This window comes from Aulostomus chinensis, chromosome 15, assembly GCF_037954235.1.
Source record: "Aulostomus chinensis isolate RoL2024-O1b breed Wild chromosome 15, RoL_Achi_v1.0, whole genome shotgun sequence".
Lineage (NCBI taxonomy): Eukaryota > Metazoa > Chordata > Actinopteri > Syngnathiformes > Aulostomidae > Aulostomus > Aulostomus chinensis.
This window is the reverse complement of record NC_141334.1, coordinates 2796531-2816725: the sequence shown is the minus strand read 5'-3', so window position 1 is coordinate 2816725 and position 20195 is coordinate 2796531. Positions and strand designations below refer to the sequence as shown.

The window sequence follows — 20195 nt, the reverse complement described above, 5'->3', positions numbered from 1 at the left end:
ACCAGTCGCTACTCAGAGCATCGGCGTGTTGGCTGTCATCCCAACAAAAGATCACTCGCACTAGCTAGCTAGCTCGCTAACAGAACAGTTGAGACTGGGATGTTAAAGACAAAACTCAAATTTGTGTAGGACAGTGGAGACAGAATTTGGCTTTTTAAAGTTTTGGAAACAATTTAGGCAGTATACAAACATTCAGTTAACAGTTTATTACACTGTGTTTTAACATGATGCTCATTTCCTGCTCACACAGCCGCCTCCTCCCACTCTTCACTACATTATTAAACACATTTGTCAATAACTGCAATACAGTAAATTATAAACTACTAACAGACTATAATTGTAATTTATTACAACCATTTGCCAACAGTGTATATTTTGCGTGTATTGCTACATAAGGTCACTTGAAAGTGTTAACCGTCACTCAAAGATCAGACAGAACATTTTTCCTTGAAGGTGACGCCAAGCCACCTTGTTGCTGCCCCCCCCCCCCCCGAAAAAAAAAGAAAAGAAAAGAAAAGGGCAACATTTTCAGTATGGTGGCTGTTTAAGGACATTTCAGACTTCTTATGTAACTCAGCTTTGAAAAGAATATTATTGCTGCATGCATTAGCATGCTAACCCGGCTACACACTAGTATGCCAAGGTGTGTGTTGTTGACAAACAACATGATTAAAAAAAAATCGAATCGAACACTGAGCTTTTCTGATAATCGTACTGAACTGCCATTTTTGGTTCACTCAATCATTCAGTCTGACAGCAGGCTGTCACTTCAGTCTGCCAGTAAGAATAAACTCTTAACACTGAGATGTGTGCAGCACGTTTGTTTCTGGAATCATCTGACACTTAGCAAGCAGTCTTCTGCGTGAGCTAACTGCTGCAGTATTACAACGCTACCTTTAGCGGTGAAATGCTAGCATTTGTACAGCTAGCATGGCAAAATTCCAATTTTAGAATTCATGTTAGTGAAGCGCGCTGTTGTTTAGCCATTAATGCAAGCATGCTAACAATTTCTCACATGACCAAGCATCATGGTAGCAACTAGAAGTGCCTCCATTAGTAAGAATTTTTTTGAAATTGGCATGTTGTGTTAGCAGTATCATCAAAGCAGACCTCATTTTTTTAGTAGTATTCCATCTCTGAAGGAACGCTTCGCCCAAAAAGTGTATTTTGGATATTTTATTTTCAAGTACAATTCGCTGTGTTGGATCAAGATGTTTTTTCAATGATACATCACTTATTTATGACTCCAGACATGGGACAGAACCAGCCATGAATAATTAGCTTGAAGCTGATGAGGACCGACAGCTAACAACAGCCAAAACTGTCAAAAAATGTCCGTTAATAAACTCTCGAGCACATTATCGAGTTTAATCCATCTTTATCCAGCTGTTGGTGAGCCAGGAACACTTCGATTTGAGCCCAACAGATGTGAATTTTGCCAGACTGCACCTGAGAGCACGTAAACACACATTTATACGCAGTTTTGTTGTTGTTAGCTGTCAGTCTTCATTAGCTTCAAGCTAATTATGTGGCTGGCCCTTTCTGCATTCAGAAGTCACAAAGAAAGAGAAAATAAAAACCATCTCAGTGAATTCAAGATACCTTTTTGCGAGTACTTCTAAGGCAGAATATACATTTTGGGTGAAGTAATAATCTAAAGGTATTGGAAAGAGCAAAATGTTGAACTGAAAACTATCAAAATCAAAAAGATCAGTTGGGATCAGATCAGATATCCCAGTCTGGACTACAAGTGCTGGATTTACAGGAAGGTAACAGCCCTGCAAGGTGCCTACAGCCAATCAATTCAGTTTAAGGTTCAAAGCGGGTAATGAGAATTCCTGTTTCTGCGCGTTTAAACTCAGAAAGTTTAACAGTGAAATCTAATCAGACGAACATTAAATAAAAAAAAGGGAAAGTCTCAAAACAGGAAGAGGTAGCCTTAAACACAGTCAACGGAACCATAAATACACAACATGAGTCGTAACCAGGTTTCCCCTGCACTTTAACTCCACATGAAAGTATGAACATTCAAGTTTGTGTTTGTTAACCTGCATAAATATTCAAAATATGACATCAGGAGGAAAGTGGTATAAAGTTCAGAACCCGCCGCTCTTTTTGTAAGGCTCTGATAATTTTGTCGGTACCTTCACCCTTCACCTTCGTCTTTGGCTCGGCTTCTTGGTTCGCTGCTGTCGTTTAAAGTCGATAAGGCAGCCGGCGGCCTCTGAGATGGGAGTGAACGATCTGATGGGTGAGCTGCTGATCTTCAAACGGGAAACTCCTTCCTCCTCTTCCTCATCCTCATCGTCCCGCAGATCAATGACATCACTGAAAGTGAGCAAACGCACGAACACATAAAAAAACAACTAGAAATTCACTCACAAATGAAACACTGCCACTTGCTCTTCGCAGTATTTATTACTGTATTTTCACTGTCACAAAAATAGATTAAAAAAACACGGTATTTCCTTCAACTTTATCTGTGGTTTTCAAGCTTTAAAGGGTTAAACAGATTTACTGCCATCACAAATGTCATGGCGGCGTTTGATTCCCTCTGTAGTGAAAGGTGGAGGAGGGTCAAAGGTTTGAGGCCCACCGTGATGGCCTGCATTTGTCAAATCGTGCACCAGAGAAACAAACTGGTGACCACATCAAGACGTGAGAGTGTGCTGAGACGTCTTACTCTGGCTGGAACTTGGAGCCCGACGGCCCGGCTTCTGTCAACACAGAATCACCAACACATCAGTCAAAAACCAAAAACCAGGCGCCTGCAAAAATCCTAGCTTACAGCCTCGGAGCGATATATTAGTAGTGGTAGTAGCAGTCATGGTAGTAGTAGTAATGGTAGTAGTAGTAATGGTAGTAGCAGTAATGGTAGTCGTAGTAATGGTAGTAGCAGTAATGGTAGTCGTAGTAGCAGCATCACTTTGCCTCCACCTGACTGCAGAGATCAAGTCTCTTCTGTCATGGAAATAAAATATGAGATGCTAACTTTGCTGTTATGGACGATAACTGATATTTACGGGTGTTGAATTTTAAAAACCAGCTTATAAATGATATTCACATTTTGTGTATCTTGAAAAACATTGGGACTTTAAAAAAGCAACATTATTATTTACTTCCTAAATACCTGGAATGCTAATAACTCACATATTCACAACACTGGTTTGTCTGCTGATGCAGATATGAAAGCTGATAAAAGCAACACCAATTATCATCATTAGTAGTAGTATTACTACAACAAGTATTATCACTAAGGCCTTTTGTAGTAGTATTACTACAACAAGTATTATCACTAAGGCCTTTTGTAGTAGTATTACTACAACAAGTATTATCACTACCGCCTTTTGAAAACATATTTGAATTGAAAACAAGATTAAAAAAAGATTTAAATGAGTTACAGAACATCAGTCATTTTTCCCGGCACATTTCTGAACGTCACTACAGGATAAACAAAAGTGTCATTCATGGTCTTATTAAATAAATGTGACCTTAACTCAATGTGTCAGCTACACCTGCATGTACTTTGCCAGGAGGAATAAAATAGGAAGCCAAAAGTCAGCATGAGCGATGAACGGAGACCTAAATGTGAAACCAAGGAGCCTTTGAGACGGTTTGTTCCAGAGACAAGGAGCGTAAAAACAGGGGGCTGCTTTTCTGTTTGGTTTGGATCTGAGGCCGGAAATCAAACCTGTCACAGATGTTCAGAGACACCTGGAGACATCAGAACGAACACAGCAGATCAGAACGAACGCAGCGGATCAGAACGAACGCAGTGGATCAGAACAAACGCAGCGGATCAGAACGAACGCAGTGGATCAGAACAAACGCAGCGGATCACAACGAACACAGCGGATCACAACGAACGCAGCGGATCAGAACGACTGCAGCGGATCAAAACAGCGTTTCTGCTCGGAACCGTTCTCTTCTTTGCCAATGCTTACCTGAATCTCTGCTCTCGGTTCGCTCCAGAGCCGACACCAGAGTTCCTCTCTGGAAGGACACAAATATAGAAAGATGGGACACAAATTCAGAATGAAAGTTTGCTTGTTTCATTGCTATTCTGGGTGTAGTGACGCTAACCGCTGAGGTCTTTAACGTCTGCTGGATGCAGGTCTCCGTGTGTCTGCTGTAGTCTCTCAGAGGAACGCTTTTCTGACAGATATAACATTTCTCTTGGATTCTGTGGGGGGGGGGGGGGGGGGGACAAACAGAGAAAAATAAAATATCAGTTTGTCAGAGAACAGAACAGCGTGGCAGGTGAAACCTTCTCACCTGCCATCGTTGGAGGCGCTGCTGGTCTCTTCAGCTGCTCTCCTCGCTCTCTTCCTGTGAGGCTTCAAAGACACTGAAGCGGAGAAGGAGGCGTCACTTCAAACCAGCACACACAAGCACGCCTGGAAGAGAAGCAGCAGCAGGACCTGCTACCTGATGGGAAACTAAGTCCACGGAATCTCACCGGTGCTCAATCGAACCAACACTGACTTTCTACTCTGTGTTCAGCTGCTGGTTCTTCACACTGAACATCAGACTCGAGTGTTTGGATTAATTATAGACAAAAAATGCATTAAAAAAAAATGTATGCATGAGTGGATTTGTCTTTTGATAGTTGTGATTTATGATTGTGATTCGTTTAGATGAATTACAAAACATGCTATTGAATTATTATATTAATCACTTGACAGCCCTGAAAGAAGGAGTAGAGCAAAGCCATATTTGGAGGAAATTAGGAGGAAATAAAAGCAAGCAGAAAATTCCCTTCATGTTTGCACACATTTAAGTAGAACATGTGATTCCTCTGAATGTTAAAACTGAACCTGAGCAGTTTGCAGCTCTGTTTAGTAGCTGAGGAGAATAAAGGGATGTTAACCTTGGTAACATTTGGCTGCAGGCCTGTGCTCGTCCACGACGGCCACCTCTCCGTCACAATAGGCAGCGTGCAACTCGATCTCAGCGACCGGGAACGCTCCCTGACAGATGGGACACTCCACTTTGGTTTCAGGGCTCTGAGGGACGGTGACTGGATCCAGCTCAGGAGAGGACGACCTTTGGAGGCTGCTCTCCTTGATCTCCTCCACATCTGGACAGCCCGTGTCCTCCTCCACCTTCTCCACTGTTGAAACACTTTGTCCTCCAACGTTGCAGCTGCGAGGGTTCACGTCTCCCTTCACCTCTCCGTCCACTGCAACTGTAAAGGGTCACAAACTTTCATTTTGAAAGGATTTTCATTTAAAACAACAGCAGTCAAAGGTTTCCTGGGGTATATATTAGAAGTAGGACCTACCGTCCACCTCCATCTCCTCCTCCTCCTCCGGTGGCTCGTCAACAGCTGGATCCTCGTCTGGGACAGTCAACCGCACCTCAGGCTGCTCTGGGCTTTCAGGCTGCAGATGTAGAGAAAACCAAACATGATAAGGAGACGATGCCCCGGGATTCTTCTCCAGTTGGACCAACTTCCAAACTGGAGAAGGCATTGTGAGTGAGGAGGAAACTCACTCCAGATCTACTGGTTCCCCTCACCTCAGCTTCACGGGAGACGGCCATCTTGAGGCCCTGCATACTGTCGTCACTAAGTTGGGTCTCTGCCATCAGAAACAGGGGAAAGCACATCGAGTCTCAAAAGAAAGGCTGTCAGAGTTAAACTGGACACCACTCTGTCATGGATCGAAGAAGATTTACCTCTTCAAACAAGCAGAAACTCAATTTGAGGTGCGCACGCACACAAACACACAGATTTGGATGATTAAGGTGGAGGCTTTAAATTATCAACGGATCTTAAAAGTTCTTCAGTACCTGGACAAACCTCACAGTCGTCCACCTGAACCTCCTCTACACTTTCCCTCTCTCCTTCGTTCTCCTTCCTCTCCCCCGCCCCCTCCTCCTCCTCATTCTTCTTTTCCTCGTCGGTCTCAGCTGGAGGGCTTTCAGCATCTTCACTGAGCTTTTTGCTTCTCAGTTTTTGGTCGCGCCTGAACATAGAAATTAAAAGTCCAAATGAGGACAGAGAGCAAAAGAACCGCGATCAAAGGTTCCACTGGCAGGTTTTACCTCGGAGAAACGAGCTCTTGAGACGATTCAGCAGGCGATCTGGGTGAAGACGGTTTCTAGGAAGCATTTAATAAAGATGGTTACACAGCTTACGATGTATCAAATTATTCACAAGCACAAATGGTTTGGTTGCATGATCGTCTTCAGTCAAGGACCCTGGCGTACAGCAGCTAGACTCTTCTGTTTTAGCTCATACCAGGAATGAATGTGTTTGACCTTCTATGAGGGGAAAACCTTCATCTTTGTGACTTAACATGCTGCGAGATGCTACGACGGAAAGAACCACAGGAGACGGTGGAAACGATGCTTGTTTCTTCTGTATTCGCGGTCTGTGCTGACTGGACAGGAGCACGAGCCCAAAGACCACTTTCAGGTTCAGCATTGATGAGAAGAAGTTGAAGTTCAACCCAAAAGTATCAGGTATTTGAGTCAAATGTGTTGCCAGCCACTGACTCATGAGATTGTTCATTGTTGGTTAATTGAATTAAGTGCTGTTTTCCTCCACCCTCCTACACACTCATCTCAGTTTTGTCATTTCTATCAATCTTCAGTCACACAACATAAAAATCCTCATTAAACACGTGGCTGGACAGACAGCTGGTGTGGTACCTCCGGCTGCGGCAGGATGGCCTCCCCCCACTCAGCCTTCCTCAGCAGACTCCTCTGAGCCTGCTTCAGACTCTTCTCGTACACCTCCATCTGGGCCAGGATCACCTGACCCGCGGGACAAAAACATGAACGCATCGATGAGTTTAACTCAAACCAAATACATATTTGCTCAAACCATAAAATCCAAGAAGAGAAAATCAGGTACGAAACCTCAGTCATCAGTCTCACTGCAGGCTGGAAACTTACCCTCCGTCATTCACTGAATCTGAGAGTCAAACAGCTTTTCAGTTTTCATTCTAAATTACGAACGCTTAAAAAAAAAATTTTTTTTATTATTACTTGAGCTTTAAGCTCAAAATGAACTTCAGACAAGGTCACTCAGTAGATTGTTTTCAAAGTAAAATACTGCAGTATTCTGCATTCTAAGCATTTCCCTGTCGCTGAGAGTTGATAGTATTACGGCAGTTTGAGGACAGGAAGCGTTCTACAGTCGCTGATGACATTTAGTAATCAGATTAAACCCTTTCGACAAGATCGAGGGTGTGGAGGCGAACAAGAAAATGCAGCTTTAGTCCTCAAGGAGATAAAATTCAAAAGAGCATTTTAAGGAATAATAATTGAGCATAAAACGAGAATAAAGGCTTTGATACTGAAGTAGATCAACAACTGATCCACAGAGGGCTTGGATGAAGAGCTGATCACCAGGTTTGAACACCTGTGTGTAGGAGTCTGCGTCCACGCCTCGAGGACAGAAGGGAACCCCCCAGAAGTAGTGAACCGTGCCAGCAGGTGGCGCTGACTCCCGGCTCGCCGTGTCCTGCTTGCTGATTGGCTGTGGTTCTTCCTCTGTGGCGGGAAAAGGTTCTAGGCAGATGGATGTGGAGGAGGAAGCAGGTCCGAGTGACATGAGCTTGTTGGAGCTGCTGTCCTCTTTAGAGCAGCGACTATTCAGGCTGGAAACACAGAGATGACCTCATTCAACGGGAGGTCAAGAACGTCGGATCTGACACTTAAACAAAATAATAGTAACAATCAGAGGTGTGGTCTTTGTGGTTGTTTGGCAAGTAAATAACAATCCTAATACCAGTATTGTGAGGTGGAGTAACCAGAGTTAAGGAATACTGCCGCCTGCTGTATGGGAGTGTGAAACAGTCACTAAGTCATTCACTCAATCAAACAGCACATTTATTATCAACTACTGACAGTCAGACTTGTAAGGATCATGGAAGCAGACACCTCACTCTCCTCCAGGCCCAGACAGAAACGTCTGTCCGCTATGTTCACCAGCTAGTCGCTAACCGTGTCTGAGAGACTCGACCGCAACAGTCGAGCTGAAGCTGGACTGCAGGGAACACTGAAACTTGTAATTAACCTCGGTAAAGTCGAGGGAAGCCGAGTCACAGACTCTTCTCTGTAGCGGCGGAGGGGTGAGTTGACATGTTACGATTTAGAAGAAAAAGCTTTAAGAGTTCGGAAGAACATTAGAAAAAAAACATAATAGGGTCTTCGCCTGAAGTTCCTTCAGGCTCAGGCCCTAATAAAGATGGGCGCGGAACCCATTTGCTGTCAGAGGAGCCGGTACACCGGTGTTGTTCCACTCTGTCGAAGTGAGTGATCAAACTAAGTCGCTTCTGAGCTGAAGAGACTGTTGGTCAGTAAGTCAGCAGAGCAAATTTCTCTCAGTCTCAGTGACTCGTGGTGGACTCGTAGTTGTTATACCTGCGGTTTGGCTCTTTGGCAGCAGCTGCAGTCCCATGGTTGCGGGAGGCCGCCTGGCTGTCTGCCTGGTGAACAGGTTTCTCCTCAGGGAAGACGGGGCTGGGCGAGCCCACCTGCTGCGAGAGACGGAAGAAGAGGAAGATGCCGTGAAACAGACCTCAACCCAAACACGACGTCTGAACACGTCTTCTATTTGTTCCAGGACCTTTTTCTCCACGCATCTGTCTTCCAAATCTTTGTGCCTGAGGGTGTGCAAATATTTTTCCTCATTTTTCACTTTTCAATGTATGAAATGACAGCATGTGATATGTGAGGCGCTGCTTGTGCTGATGACCCCTCAGGTGAATATCAGGAGAGAGTGCTTTTATTTCAGCACCATTTCCAGCTGTGTGAAAATCCATATTTGTCGCTCTAGTATTTCTGACAGCAGGACACACGCGTGGCAGCAGATCAGTCCAAGTGCAGGGAAGCTTTGTGTGAGGAGGGTGAGAGAGAGCCCCTGTACCGTCACATCTTCATCATTGTCAGACCAGTGCAGCGTCATGTCGCTGGTCAGCTCCATTTCTGACGAGTTCACGTCTTTGGAAACCTCATTCAGCACGTCTGCGTCATCTACAACCAGGAAGCACAGAACAGAACGCAGACGCTTACTCTCGAGTCCTGCAGATGTGCAAAGTGAAGACCTGACAGCTGGTGATGACTTCTGACCTCGATGAATGTGGGATTGTGGACTGTACCTGATTTCAGTGTCACAGTGGCTTTGTTAAACCTGCCATCTTGACTCTGATCCACCTGCATTTAAAAGCAGAACAACAAGAAACATAAGGAAATGACACGTACAGATGTCGTCATCCTGCTCCAATATCTGGTGCCATGTTTCTATCACGATCATTGTAACGATGCTTTCTAACTTTTATTATTTATCTGACATTTTTCCCCAGAACAGCAGAAACCGGAAGACGCTTAGTATGAAAGAAGTAATACTGCTGAGTCATGATTGCTGTGTGCGTAGAGCGAGGAGGGTGTGGCTGTTCGGCCTGACTCGCCTGACTCTACGATCAAACATTTACCGCTCAGGACAAACACCGACGACAAGAACAAGCAACTTCCATAGTTGGTTGGTTGGTTACCATGGTAACAAGTACCATCCAATCAGGAAATGATATGATTGGTTGCATGAAAAAAGAAAAGCTTGTTAACCCAGCAAAACAATGCCGAGTGTTACGCTGCAACACATTCGCTGCGGAAACATACAGAAAATCAACGTCGTCCATGTTGTTGATTACTGTCATCAGGAATGATGCTGTTTCATTTGAGCTCATCATTTATTATCCCTTCCTTTAATTACAACTCAACTCGACCTTTGATTTCATCAGTAACTCCTTCTCCTCCATCTGGTGCAATGGTGAACTTAGTCATGGTTTTATGTTGCTGTTGTGTGAAAATCTCAGTGAAATAGAAGTTACAATATAAGATAAAACATGAAGGTCACGTGAGCCCAGAAGCACTTTGCTGGTACTGACCCGCCTCAGGCACTGGTCCCAGCTTTCCTCACTGGAGCAGGACGATCTCTGACATGAACGGCTCAGCCCATTCCTGTCAGGGTGAATCTTTTCTCGCCGTAACGTCCTGCCAAACACTGGGCTTTTAGTCCGGCCGTGACTCTCCTCAGTCTGTCTGTCCTGTCCTCTACCGGTCTCCAAGAATACAGGACTTGTGGGGAATGCTGAGCTCTCTGAGGGGTTCAGGTTCTGGGGAAGACCAGGGCTTCTCGGGAATACCGGGCTCTTGGGCTGACAGGATGTGGGCATCAGAGACGAGGTCAGACTCTCCTGAGGAGAGAACATGAACCCTGAGTTTTCACTGGTTGGGCTACAGACTCCAACTGGTGGTTTGCAGGCACTTGTGGACCTCTCCTGCTGAGTGTCCCGTCCAAACACTGGACTTTTAAAGCAGTCCGGACTCAGCTGGAGGACTGCATTGTCTCCCTGATCAGTCTCTGAGAAGAGAGGGCTTCTGGGACATGCCGCGCCGCTCTCAGACAAAGGGAAGTTGCTGGGGCTTTTGGGAAATGTCGGGCTCTTGGGTTGAACACTGGGTTGACTCTTATGAGTGGAGGTACAACAGTCCTGAGAGCACGGAGCAAACCCTGAGATCCTGCAGGTGTCCAGCAGGTCCCTGCTCAGACGAGGGATGTGACCCTCGGCTGCGCAGCCTGTCAGAGAGAAGACGGGGGATTTACGCAGCTCACAGTCCTCAATCTGAGTGGAGTCGCAGCTCTAATTTGGATCAAGACACAAACACAAACATATGTCAACATAAAATGGACATTTTTTGCTTTTAGTTTTGGTTCATCAGTGCGTTGTGTCATCATTCTGTCTCAGCAGTTACATGAATTCATTCTCAGTGCAGCGAAACCGAAAGCCGCCAACAACAATATCATGTGTTACAGCCGATTGGCTCAACCTGCGATCCGGCCTTCACTGAAGCAGTTGAAAACACAAACCAATAATCAACAGGCCGATCAGATATTGTACCTGAGGTGAGTCTAGGAGAACAGGGAGCGACTCGGAGGTGGGAGGCGAAGGCTGAGAGCAGATTCTTTGAGTCCGGGAGTCTGGCACCTCCAGCAGAGGGCTGCTTTCCTTCCTTTTCCGCTTTTTATTCCTGATATTATTCTCATCTCCTGTAAGTACAACACAGCTCATAGCTACATTCAGCAGATCATTTCAGTAATTTGTGTCCTTTGTCTTTCAACCACTGGGCCACTTTCTTTTATTTTACCCTCCTGAGAGGAGCCTGTTGAGAGGAGGTCAGTCAAACATTTCCTCTGTGCTGCCTTTAGGGAATCACCTTGGCTCATGTTCCTCTCCGACGTGCTGCCGTCCTGTGACGCCCCCTGATTGATGACGGACGCTGTCTTCCTGTTTGAGTATGAAAGTTTCCGTCGAGAGTTTAGCCTGAGCGAAGCCCCTCCCTCAGCCAGCAGGCTCTGACTGGTGGAGGACAGACACGGTTGTGTCTGGTTGACCATCTGGTGAGAGGAATTGTACAAGGCTGCTCAATAAAGGGAAGAGAGGAGGAGCGCACACCAGAATTGCCGTGAGAGCAGCTAACGCAAAGAACACTTTGTACACTCGTAGTCACAACACAAAGAAACCAGTGTGATGGTGTGACGTCAGTGACTCCTAACAAAAGAAATTGGTTTCTTTGCTTCACAGCTACAAGTGTAATCAACCAAATATGAACTCCGGATGACAAAACAAATAACTACGCTCCTGAAACTTTCCTGAAAAATAACTCTCTCTGCTAAACTCCAGAAAATAAACCTAAACCCCACCATGACGAGGGAGGTGTCACACTGGCGTTGTTTCAGTTTGGAAGGAACCCGAGAATAGACAGACGCGTATACTTCCCTCACAACCCCGAGAAAACAAAGGAGAACTTGGTCCTCACGCTCTCTTGGATGGCTTTCATCATGGCTTCTTCCTCTTGCTGCCTTCTGCGCGCACTGACGCTGGCTTCTTGTTCGCTCAGACGCAGAGCCAAGTCCATCATCTCCTCCTCCGTCATTTCTGAGGGCAACATCACAAAGAGTGAGACTAAATGAACATGGTTTTAAACTTATTGTTGCACACTGACAAACAACCCAGATGATGAACAGCTTTGAACAACAACAACAAAAAATTATGAATATGAAGGCAGAGTCTGTAGGCAACATTGAAATAACGTGTGCAGTACCTTTGGGTTTGGTTTTCTCATTTCTCTCCCTCCTGCGTTTTTCTCTCGCTGTTGATGGAACCAGAAGCGACACTGAGAACTCCTCCTGCAACAACAATGATTATGAAGGATTATTTTGAATACACACATCCTATCCAGCACTGTCATTCTTCTCAACCATCATCTGATCTCAGCTCTGCTCAGCAACCACACACACACACACACACACACACACACACACACACACACACACACACACACACGCTACCTTGTCTTCTCTGTCATCGGGAATTTGGTCCACTTGTGTGTCTTCGTCCATCTGTTGGCTTTCATAGGGAACATCCTTGCTTCTGAGTTTCCTGTGAGACATCGTGACCGGCTGCTGCGTAGCTCTGAACAGGCACACAAATCAAGGTGTTGCATTGCAGTGTATGAGTGAATTTAAGCGTCTTATCCGCGTTGAACGCATGCTGGATATGCAGTGGAACTCCCAACTCTCCCATTTCTATTATGTAACCATTTTGAAAGAGGCTGCATTTAGCTTATAGCTGAGATATTGAAAGAACTGTTTCTTTTTTAATTCATTCTAACTTAACTTCCACAAAAACTGTCAAGATAAATCAGCCAGGAACACCAGCTGCTTGAAAATGAAGAGGCTGTTAAAAAAAGACCAAACCACTTAAAACGAGTTCGCATATTGAAGATAGTTTGGTTTTCTTAAACAAAACATTTGCAGAGTATTGCTTGAAGAAAAAGCAAAACACTAAATGAAGGGGACTTTTTTCAAACTAATCAAACACAACTGTGAGGTGAAACTTGAAAGTTTTAACAATGGGACAGACGAGACGTGAGGATTTGATATTTTTAATCTCATCTCGCTTCGTTTGAGCTGATCTTGACAGGCCGACTTGAATTGCATTTTCTGGATTTACTTGTGCGTCTGTGTCTGTTTTTGCACCGATTTTTGGTGTCGTATAGTGAGAAGCACCTTCTAATGTGACGTCAAACCATTAATGTCCTGACTGAATCACATCTGTACTGGGACGATTTCAGAACCCCAGGGGTTCCAGATTTCACTTCAACATCTCCATCAGCTGTACCTGATAAGGACCGACCTCCTCTTGCTCTCATCTGTCCGGGTGGGGATAAACTAACGGCACTGTTTGAAGCTTTGAAGACCCCAGGCATCACTAAGAGACAGATCAAATAGATTCAGTGATTTGAAATGAAAGAATTACGACATTATTAGCTAGCTTCATGAACGCAGGAACATCGCTCTACATAAAAACAACCCTCCCAGGAATGACAACAGAGAGGGACTTCCGGTTTCAACGGCCGGTAAAACCTGTGCCTAAAATACCAACCAGCCATTCACCGGTTTAACAGCACAGAAACTACAATACCAAACCAAAAAACGAAATATTTTCTGATTCGAAACACTCACAGGGGAGTTTTCCTCACTTTCGCGGCGCCATGTTTATTTCTGATCACACAGTCACGTGATTAAAACGTCAGCGCGTCGCTGTCCTTCTTCTTCTTCTACTTCATCATGGGCTTGTTTTCTTCTTCTTCTGCTGCTGCTATTGCTGCTTCGTCGCGGAACCAAGGGACACTGTTGCACACCAACCGTTGGCAGGACCGAAGCGTTACAGGTCAAACTGACGTTCATTCGTTCGATGTCAGCGCCTCTCGCACAACGAAATGTACAATGAATTTAATCCAGTTGAATTTGTCGTTCAGTCAAACAGGAACTCTTCCCTCATTGGGTTTCTGGGTGAATTAGCATGGCGGTGATAAATTTACGAATATACATGTCAAGATTTGTGTTCATTTGGCATCCGGCTATTTAATTTCATCACAGGCTATGCTGCATGTCACGTGTCTACAGATACTCTTTTGAATTGAAATTGTAGCAAAACTGTGCAACAAGTAACTAGAATTTTTTTTTTTTACTGTCTTCTGTCTGTTTTGATTTTGGAAAAAAAAAAACATTTCATACAGTGAATCCTGCACCACAACGACACATGAATAATTACTGAAGGTGTGATTCCCTTCGTGAGTTGAGGCAGTAGAGTCAATCTCATGTCAATCTGGAACCCACCAGTCTGTGATGGTTTATTGTGCATTGAGAGGTCATGTGTTTTAAAGCGGGTATTGTCGGACCAAATCTTGGTTTTCTGGCACATTTTCCCATGTTCATTTGACAATTTCGACAAAAAAAACGCCAAAACTCAAAGTTGGACGTAAAATCAAACAGCAATGCAACAGCTGAATTAGTTCAACTGCTGTGTTTCCCTTCGATAGCTCAGTTGGTAGAGCGGAGGACTGTAGGTGTTAGTACCAGGAATCCTTAGGTCGCTGGTTCAACTCCGGCTCGAAGGAGGTGTTTTGCGCGAGTACCCTCTTCCCTCTGTGCGTGTATCAGGTCAAGGTCAGGCTCCTCCATGTCCCATGAAGCAATGAGATGTATCAAGGTCTGTGTCAATCTGGAAGCCACCAGTCTGTGATGGTTTATTGTGTATTGAGAGGTCATGTGTTTTAAAGCGGGTATTGTCGTACCAAATCTTGGTTTTCTGGCACATTTTCCCATGTTCATTTGACAATTTCGACAAAAAAAACGCCAAAACTCAAAGTTGGACGTAAAATCAAACAGCAATGCAACAGCTGAATTAGTTCAACTGCTGTGTTTCCCTTCGATAGCTCAGTTGGTAGAGCGGAGGACTGTAGGTGTTAGTACCAGGAATCCTTAGGTCGCTGGTTCAACTCCGGCTCGAAGGAGGTGTTTTGCGCGAGTACCCTCTTCCCTCTGTGCGTGTATCAGGTCAAGGTCAGGCTCCTCCATGTCCCATGAAGCAATGAGATGTATCAAGGTCTGTGTCAATCTGGAACCCACCAGTCTGTGATGGTTTATTGTGTATTGAGAGGTCATGTGTTTTAAAGCGGTATTGTTGGACCAAATCTTGGTTTTCTGGCACATTTTCCCATGTTCATTTGACAATTTCGACAAAAAAAATGCCAAAACTCAAAGTTGGACGTAAAATCAAACAGCAATGCAACAGCTGAATTAGTTCAACTGCTGTGTTTCCCTTCGATAGCTCAGTTGGTAGAGCGGAGGACTGTAGGTGTTAGTACCAGGAATCCTTAGGGCTGGTTCAACTCCGGCTCGAAGGAGGTGTTTTGCGCGAGTACCCTCTTCCCTCTGTGCGTGTATCAGGTCAAGGTCAGGCTCCTCCATATCCCATGAAGCAATGAGATGTATCAAGGTCTGTGTCAATCTGGAACCCACCAGTCTGTGATGGTTTATTGTGCATTGAGAGGTCATGTGTTTTAAAGCGGTATTGTTGGACCAAATCTTGGTTTTCTGGCACATTTTCCCATGTTCATTTGACAATTTCGACAAAAAAACGCCAAAACTCAAAATTGGACGTAAAATGAAGCAGCAATGCAACAGCTGAATTAGTTCAACTGCTGTGTTTCCCTTCGATAGCTCAGTTGGTAGAGCGGAGGACTGTAGGTGTTAGTACCAGGAATCCTTAGGTCGCTGGTTCAACTCCGGCTCGAAGGAGGTGTTTTGCGCGAGTACCCTCTTCCCTCTGTGCGTGTATCAGGTCAAGGTCAGGCTCCTCCATGTCCCATGAAGCAATGAGATGTATCAAGGTCTGTGTCAATCTGGAACCCACCAGTCTGTGATGGTTTATTGTGTATTGAGAGGTCATGTGTTTTAAACGGGTATTGTTGGACCAAATCTTGGTTTTCTGGCACATTTTCCCATGTTCATTTGACAATTTCGACAAAAAAAACGCCAAAACTCAAAGTTGGACGTTAAATGAAGCAGCAATGCAACAGCTGAATTAGTTCAACTGCTGTGTTTCCCTTCGATAGCTCAGTTGGTAGAGCGGAGGACTGTAGGTGTTAGTACCAGGAATCCTTAGGTCGCTGGTTCAACTCCGGCTCGAAGGAGGTGTTTTGCCATAGTACCCTCTTCCCTCTGTGCGTGTATCAGGTCAAGGTCAGGCTCCTCCATGTCCCATGAAGCAATGAGATGTATCAAGGTCTGTGTCAATCTGGAACCCACCAGTCTGTGATGGTTTATTGTGCATTGAGAGGTCATGTGTTTTAAAGCGGGTATTGTTGGACCAAATCTTGGTTTTCTGGCACATTTTCCCTTGTTCATTTGACAATTTCGACAAAAAAACGCCAAAACTCAAAATTGGACGTTAAATGAAGCAGCAATGCAACAGCTGAATTAGTTCAACTGCTGTGTTTCACTTCGATAGCTCAGTTGGTAGAGAGGAGGACTGTAGGTGTTAGTACCAGGAATCCTTAGGTCGCTGTTTCAACTCCGGCTCGAAGGAGGTGTTTTGCCATAGTACCCTCTTCCCTCTGTGCGTGTATCAGGTCAAGGTCAGGCTCCTCCATGTCCCATGAAGCAATGAGATGTATCAAGGTCTGTGTCAATCTGGAACCCACCAGTCTGTGATGGTTTATTGTGCATTGAGAGGTCATGTGTTTTAAAGCGGGTATTGTTGGACCAAATCTTGGTTTTCTGGCACATTTTCCCTTGTTCATTTGACAATTTCGACAAAAAAACGCCAAAACTCAAAATTGGACGTTAAATGAAGCAGCAATGCAACAGCTGAATTAGTTCAACTGCTGTGTTTCCCTTTGATAGCTCAGTTGGTAGAGCGGAGGACTGTAGGTGTTAGTACCAGAAATCCTTAGGTCGCTGGTTCAACTCCGGCTCGAAGGAGGTGTTTTGCCATAGTACCCTCTTCCCTCTGTGCGTGTATCAGGTCAAGGTCAGGCTCCTCCATGTCCCATGAAGCAATGAGATGTATCAAGGTCTGTGTCAATCTGGAACCCACCAGTCTGTGATGGTTAATTGTGTATTGAGAGGTCATGTGTTTTAAACGGGTATTGTTGGACCAAATCTTGGTTTTCTGGCACATTTTCCCATGTTCATTTGACAATTTCGACAAAAAAAAACGCCAAAACTCAAAGTTGGACGTAAAATCAAACAGCAATGCAACAGCTGAATTAGTTCAACTGCTGTGTTTCCCTTCGATAGCTCAGTTGGTAGAGCGGAGGACTGTAGGTGTTAGTACCAGGAATCCTTAGGTCGCTGGTTCAACTCCGGCTCGAAGGAGGTGTTTTGCGCCAGTACCCTCTTCCCTCTGTGCGTGTATCAGGTCAAGGTCAGGCTCCTCCATGTCCCATGAAGCAATGAGATGTATCAAGGTCTGTGTCAATCTGGAACCCACCAGTCTGTGATGGTTTATTGTGCATTGAGAGGTCATGTGTTTTAAAGCGGGTATTGTCGGACCAAATCTTGGTTTTCTGGCACATTTTCCCATGTTCATTTGACAATTTCGACAAAAAAAACGCCAAAACTCAAAGTTGGACGTAAAATCAAACAGCAATGCAACAGCTGAATTAGTTCCACTGCTGTGTTTCCCTTCGATAGCTCAGTTGGTAGAGCGGAGGACTGTAGGTGTTAGTACCAGGAATCCTTAGGTCGCTGGTTCAACTCCGGCTCAAAGGAGGTGTTTTGCGCGAGTACCCTCTTCCCTCTGTGCGTGTATCAGGTCAAGGTCAGGCTCCTCCATGTCCCATGAAGCAATGAGATGTATCAAGGTCTGTGTCAATCTGGAACCCACCAGTCTGTGATGGTTTATTGTGCATTGAGAGGTCATGTGTTTTAAAGCGGTATTGTTGGACCAAATCTTGGTTTTCTGGCACATTTTCCCATGTTCATTTGACAATTTCGACAAAAAAAACGCCAAAACTCAAAGTTGGACGTTAAATGAAGCAGCAATGCAACAGCTGAATTAGTTCAACTTCTGTGTTTCCCTTCGATAGCTCAGTTGGTAGAGCGGAGGACTGTAGGTGTTAGTACCAGGAATCCTTAGGTCGCTGGTTCAACTCCGGCTCGAAGGAGGTGTTTTGCGCCAGTACCCTCTTCCCTCTGTGCGTGTATCAGGTCAAGGTCAGGCTCCTCCATGTCCCATGAAGCAATGAGATGTATCAAGGTCTGTGTCAATCTGGAACCCACCAGTCTGTGATGGTTAATTGTGTATTGAGAGGTCATGTGTTTTAAAGCGGAATTGTTGGACTAAATCTTGGTTTTCTGGCACATTTTCCCATGTTCATTTGACAATTTCGACAAAAAAAACGCCAGAACTCAAAGTTGGACGTAAAATCCAACAGCAATGCAACAGCTGAATTAGTTCCACTGCTGTGTTTCCCTTCGATAGCTCAGTTGGTAGAGCGGAGGACTGTAGGTGTTAGTACCAGGAATCCTTAGGTCGCTGGTTCAACTCCGGCTCGAAGGAGGTGTTTTGCGCGAGTACCCTCTTCCCTCTGTGCGTGTATCAGGTCAAGGTCAGGCTCCTCCATGTCCCATGAAGCAATGAGATGTATCAAGGTCTGTGTCAATCTGGAACCCACCAGTCTGTGATGGTTTATTGTGTATTGCGAGGTCATGTGTTTTAAACGGGTATTGTTGGACCAAATCTTGGTTTTCTGGCACATTTTCCCATGTTCATTTGACAATTTCGACAAAAAAAACGCCAAAACTCAAAGTTGGACGTTAAATGAAGCAGCAATGCAACAGCTGAATTAGTTCAACTGCTGTGTTTCCCTTCGATAGCTCAGTTGGTAGCGTGGAGGACTGTAGGTGTTAGTACCAGGAATCCTTAGGTCGCTGGTTCAACTCTGGCTCAAAGGAGGTGTTTTGCCATAGTACCCTCTTCCCTCTGTGCGTGTATCAGGTCAAGGTCAGGCTCCTCCATGTCCCATGAAGCAATGAGATGTATCAAGGTCTGTGTCAATCTGGAACCCACCAGTCTGTGATGGTTTATTGTGCATTGAGAGGTCATGTGTTTTAAAGCGGGTATTGTTGGACCAAATCTTGGTTTTCTGGCACATTTTCCCTTGTTCATTTGACAATTTCGACAAAAAAAAACGCCAAAACTCAAAGTTGGACGTAAAATCAAACAGCAATGCAACAGCTGAATTAGTTCAACTGCTGTGTTTCCCTTCGATAGCTCAGTTGGTAGAGCGGAGGACTGTAGGTGTTAGTACCAGGAATCCTTAGGTCGCTGGTTCAACTCCGGCTCGAAGGAGGTGTTTTGCCATAGTACCCTCTTCCCTCTGTGCGTGTATCAGGTCAAGGTCAGGCTCCTCCATGTCCCATGAAGCAATGAGATGTATCAAGGTCTGTGTCAATCTGGAACCCACCAGTCTGTGATGGTTTATTGTGCATTGAGAGGTCATGTGTTTTAAAGCGGGTATTGTCGGACCAAATCTTGGTTTTCTGGCACATTTTCCCATGTTCATTTGACAATTTCGACAAAAAAAACGCCAAAACTCAAAGTTGGACGTAAAATCAAACAGCAATGCAACAGCTGAATTAGTTCCACTGCTGTGTTTCCCTTCGATAGCTCAGTTGGTAGAGCGGAGGACTGTAGGTGTTAGTACCAGGAATCCTTAGGTCGCTGGTTCAACACCGGCTCAAAGGAGGTGTTTTGCGCGAGTACCCTCTTCCCTCTGTGCGTGTATCAGGTCAAGGTCAGGCTCCTCCATGTCCCATGAAGCAATGAGATGTATCAAGGTCTGTGTCAATCTGGAACCCACCAGTCTGTGATGGTTTATTGTGCATTGAGAGGTCATGTGTTTTAAAGCGGTATTGTTGGACCAAATCTTGGTTTTCTGGCACATTTTCCCATGTTCATTTGACAATTTCGACAAAAAAAACGCCAAAACTCAAAGTTGGACGTTAAATGAAGCAGCAATGCAACAGCTGAATTAGTTCAACTTCTGTGTTTCCCTTCGATAGCTCAGTTGGTAGAGCGGAGGACTGTAGGTGTTAGTACCAGGAATCCTTAGGTCGCTGGTTCAACTCCGGCTCGAAGGAGGTGTTTTGCGCCAGTACCCTCTTCCCTCTGTGCGTGTATCAGGTCAAGGTCAGGCTCCTCCATGTCCCATGAAGCAATGAGATGTATCAAGGTCTGTGTCAATCTGGAACCCACCAGTCTGTGATGGTTTATTGTGCATTGAGAGGTCATGTGTTTTAAACGGGTATTGTTGGACCAAATCTT

The 20195-nt window shown here is 44.9% G+C and overlaps 2 protein-coding genes and 13 non-coding genes across 19 annotated transcripts in view; 14 read left to right on the top strand and 1 right to left on the bottom strand.

Moving 5' to 3' along the window:
- Nucleotides 1-83: 83 nt before the first annotated feature.
- Nucleotides 84-13752, bottom strand: uimc1 (ubiquitin interaction motif containing 1). 3 transcript variants are annotated; one of them, XM_086179335.1, is made up of 23 exons: nucleotides 13541-13752; nucleotides 13197-13286; nucleotides 12365-12488; nucleotides 12118-12202; nucleotides 11833-11951; nucleotides 11230-11410; nucleotides 10914-11062; nucleotides 9900-10655; nucleotides 9114-9168; nucleotides 8882-8988; nucleotides 8377-8492; nucleotides 7373-7610; nucleotides 6658-6762; nucleotides 6049-6104; nucleotides 5794-5969; nucleotides 5521-5582; nucleotides 5285-5384; nucleotides 4871-5182; nucleotides 4276-4348; nucleotides 4084-4183; nucleotides 3945-3993; nucleotides 2684-2717; nucleotides 84-2328 (listed from the first exon to the last, which is right to left on the bottom strand). In XM_086179335.1, exons 3-23 carry the CDS (start codon nucleotides 12464-12466, stop codon nucleotides 2154-2156), a joined length of 3150 nt encoding a protein of 1049 aa, XP_086035461.1. In that variant the 5' UTR covers nucleotides 12467-12488; nucleotides 13197-13286; nucleotides 13541-13752; the 3' UTR covers nucleotides 84-2153. The 3 variants fall into 3 exon arrangements, with proteins under 3 accessions (XP_086035461.1, XP_086035460.1, XP_086035459.1); XM_086179334.1 differs by having other exon boundaries at nucleotides 85-2328; nucleotides 4871-5188; nucleotides 8377-8489; XM_086179333.1 differs by having other exon boundaries at nucleotides 85-2328; nucleotides 4871-5188; nucleotides 13541-13751.
- Nucleotides 13690-20195, top strand: part of LOC147248223 (rap1 GTPase-activating protein 2-like) — a 78398-nt gene continuing 71892 nt past the window's right edge. For 2 of the 3 annotated variants that reach the window (XM_086179339.1, XM_086179338.1), the window contains exon 1: nucleotides 13690-13748. The gene's annotated coding sequence lies outside the window, so the exon portion shown is untranslated. The remainder of the gene's footprint in view (nucleotides 13749-20195) is intronic. The other variant, XM_086179343.1, reaches the window with a different exon arrangement.
- trnay-gua (transfer RNA tyrosine (anticodon GUA)) lies at nucleotides 14391-14478 on the top strand. The gene is given in 2 exon segments: nucleotides 14391-14427; nucleotides 14443-14478. It is a non-coding gene; the product is annotated as a tRNA-Tyr (tRNA).
- On the top strand, nucleotides 14787-14874 carry trnay-gua (transfer RNA tyrosine (anticodon GUA)). The gene is given in 2 exon segments: nucleotides 14787-14823; nucleotides 14839-14874. It is a non-coding gene; the product is annotated as a tRNA-Tyr (tRNA).
- trnay-gua (transfer RNA tyrosine (anticodon GUA)) lies at nucleotides 15182-15267 on the top strand. The gene is given in 2 exon segments: nucleotides 15182-15218; nucleotides 15234-15267. It is a non-coding gene; the product is annotated as a tRNA-Tyr (tRNA).
- On the top strand, nucleotides 15574-15661 carry trnay-gua (transfer RNA tyrosine (anticodon GUA)). The gene is given in 2 exon segments: nucleotides 15574-15610; nucleotides 15626-15661. It is a non-coding gene; the product is annotated as a tRNA-Tyr (tRNA).
- trnay-gua (transfer RNA tyrosine (anticodon GUA)) lies at nucleotides 15969-16056 on the top strand. The gene is given in 2 exon segments: nucleotides 15969-16005; nucleotides 16021-16056. It is a non-coding gene; the product is annotated as a tRNA-Tyr (tRNA).
- trnay-gua (transfer RNA tyrosine (anticodon GUA)) lies at nucleotides 16759-16846 on the top strand. Its single transcript is given in 2 exon segments — nucleotides 16759-16795; nucleotides 16811-16846. It is a non-coding gene; the product is annotated as a tRNA-Tyr (tRNA).
- On the top strand, nucleotides 17155-17242 carry trnay-gua (transfer RNA tyrosine (anticodon GUA)). The gene is given in 2 exon segments: nucleotides 17155-17191; nucleotides 17207-17242. It is a non-coding gene; the product is annotated as a tRNA-Tyr (tRNA).
- On the top strand, nucleotides 17551-17638 carry trnay-gua (transfer RNA tyrosine (anticodon GUA)). Its single transcript is given in 2 exon segments — nucleotides 17551-17587; nucleotides 17603-17638. It is a non-coding gene; the product is annotated as a tRNA-Tyr (tRNA).
- trnay-gua (transfer RNA tyrosine (anticodon GUA)) lies at nucleotides 17946-18033 on the top strand. Its single transcript is given in 2 exon segments — nucleotides 17946-17982; nucleotides 17998-18033. It is a non-coding gene; the product is annotated as a tRNA-Tyr (tRNA).
- On the top strand, nucleotides 18341-18428 carry trnay-gua (transfer RNA tyrosine (anticodon GUA)). The gene is given in 2 exon segments: nucleotides 18341-18377; nucleotides 18393-18428. It is a non-coding gene; the product is annotated as a tRNA-Tyr (tRNA).
- trnay-gua (transfer RNA tyrosine (anticodon GUA)) lies at nucleotides 19133-19220 on the top strand. The gene is given in 2 exon segments: nucleotides 19133-19169; nucleotides 19185-19220. It is a non-coding gene; the product is annotated as a tRNA-Tyr (tRNA).
- Nucleotides 19529-19616, top strand: trnay-gua (transfer RNA tyrosine (anticodon GUA)). The gene is given in 2 exon segments: nucleotides 19529-19565; nucleotides 19581-19616. It is a non-coding gene; the product is annotated as a tRNA-Tyr (tRNA).
- Nucleotides 19924-20011, top strand: trnay-gua (transfer RNA tyrosine (anticodon GUA)). The gene is given in 2 exon segments: nucleotides 19924-19960; nucleotides 19976-20011. It is a non-coding gene; the product is annotated as a tRNA-Tyr (tRNA).

Bases quoted from the DNA above. Each gene is read 5' to 3' on its own strand.
- uimc1 (XM_086179333.1), bottom strand. From the start codon at position 12,466: ATGTCTCACAGGAAACTCAGAAGCAAGGATGTTCCCTATGAAAGCCAA. The intron at 12,203-12,364 runs GTAGCGTGTGTG...TTGTTGTTGCAG, and splicing joins CCGATGACAGAGAAGACAAG to GAGGAGTTCTCAGTGTCGCT. The intron at 2,718-3,944 runs GTAAGCATTGGC...CTGTGTTGACAG, and splicing joins AACCGAGAGCAGAGATTCAG to AAGCCGGGCCGTCGGGCTCC.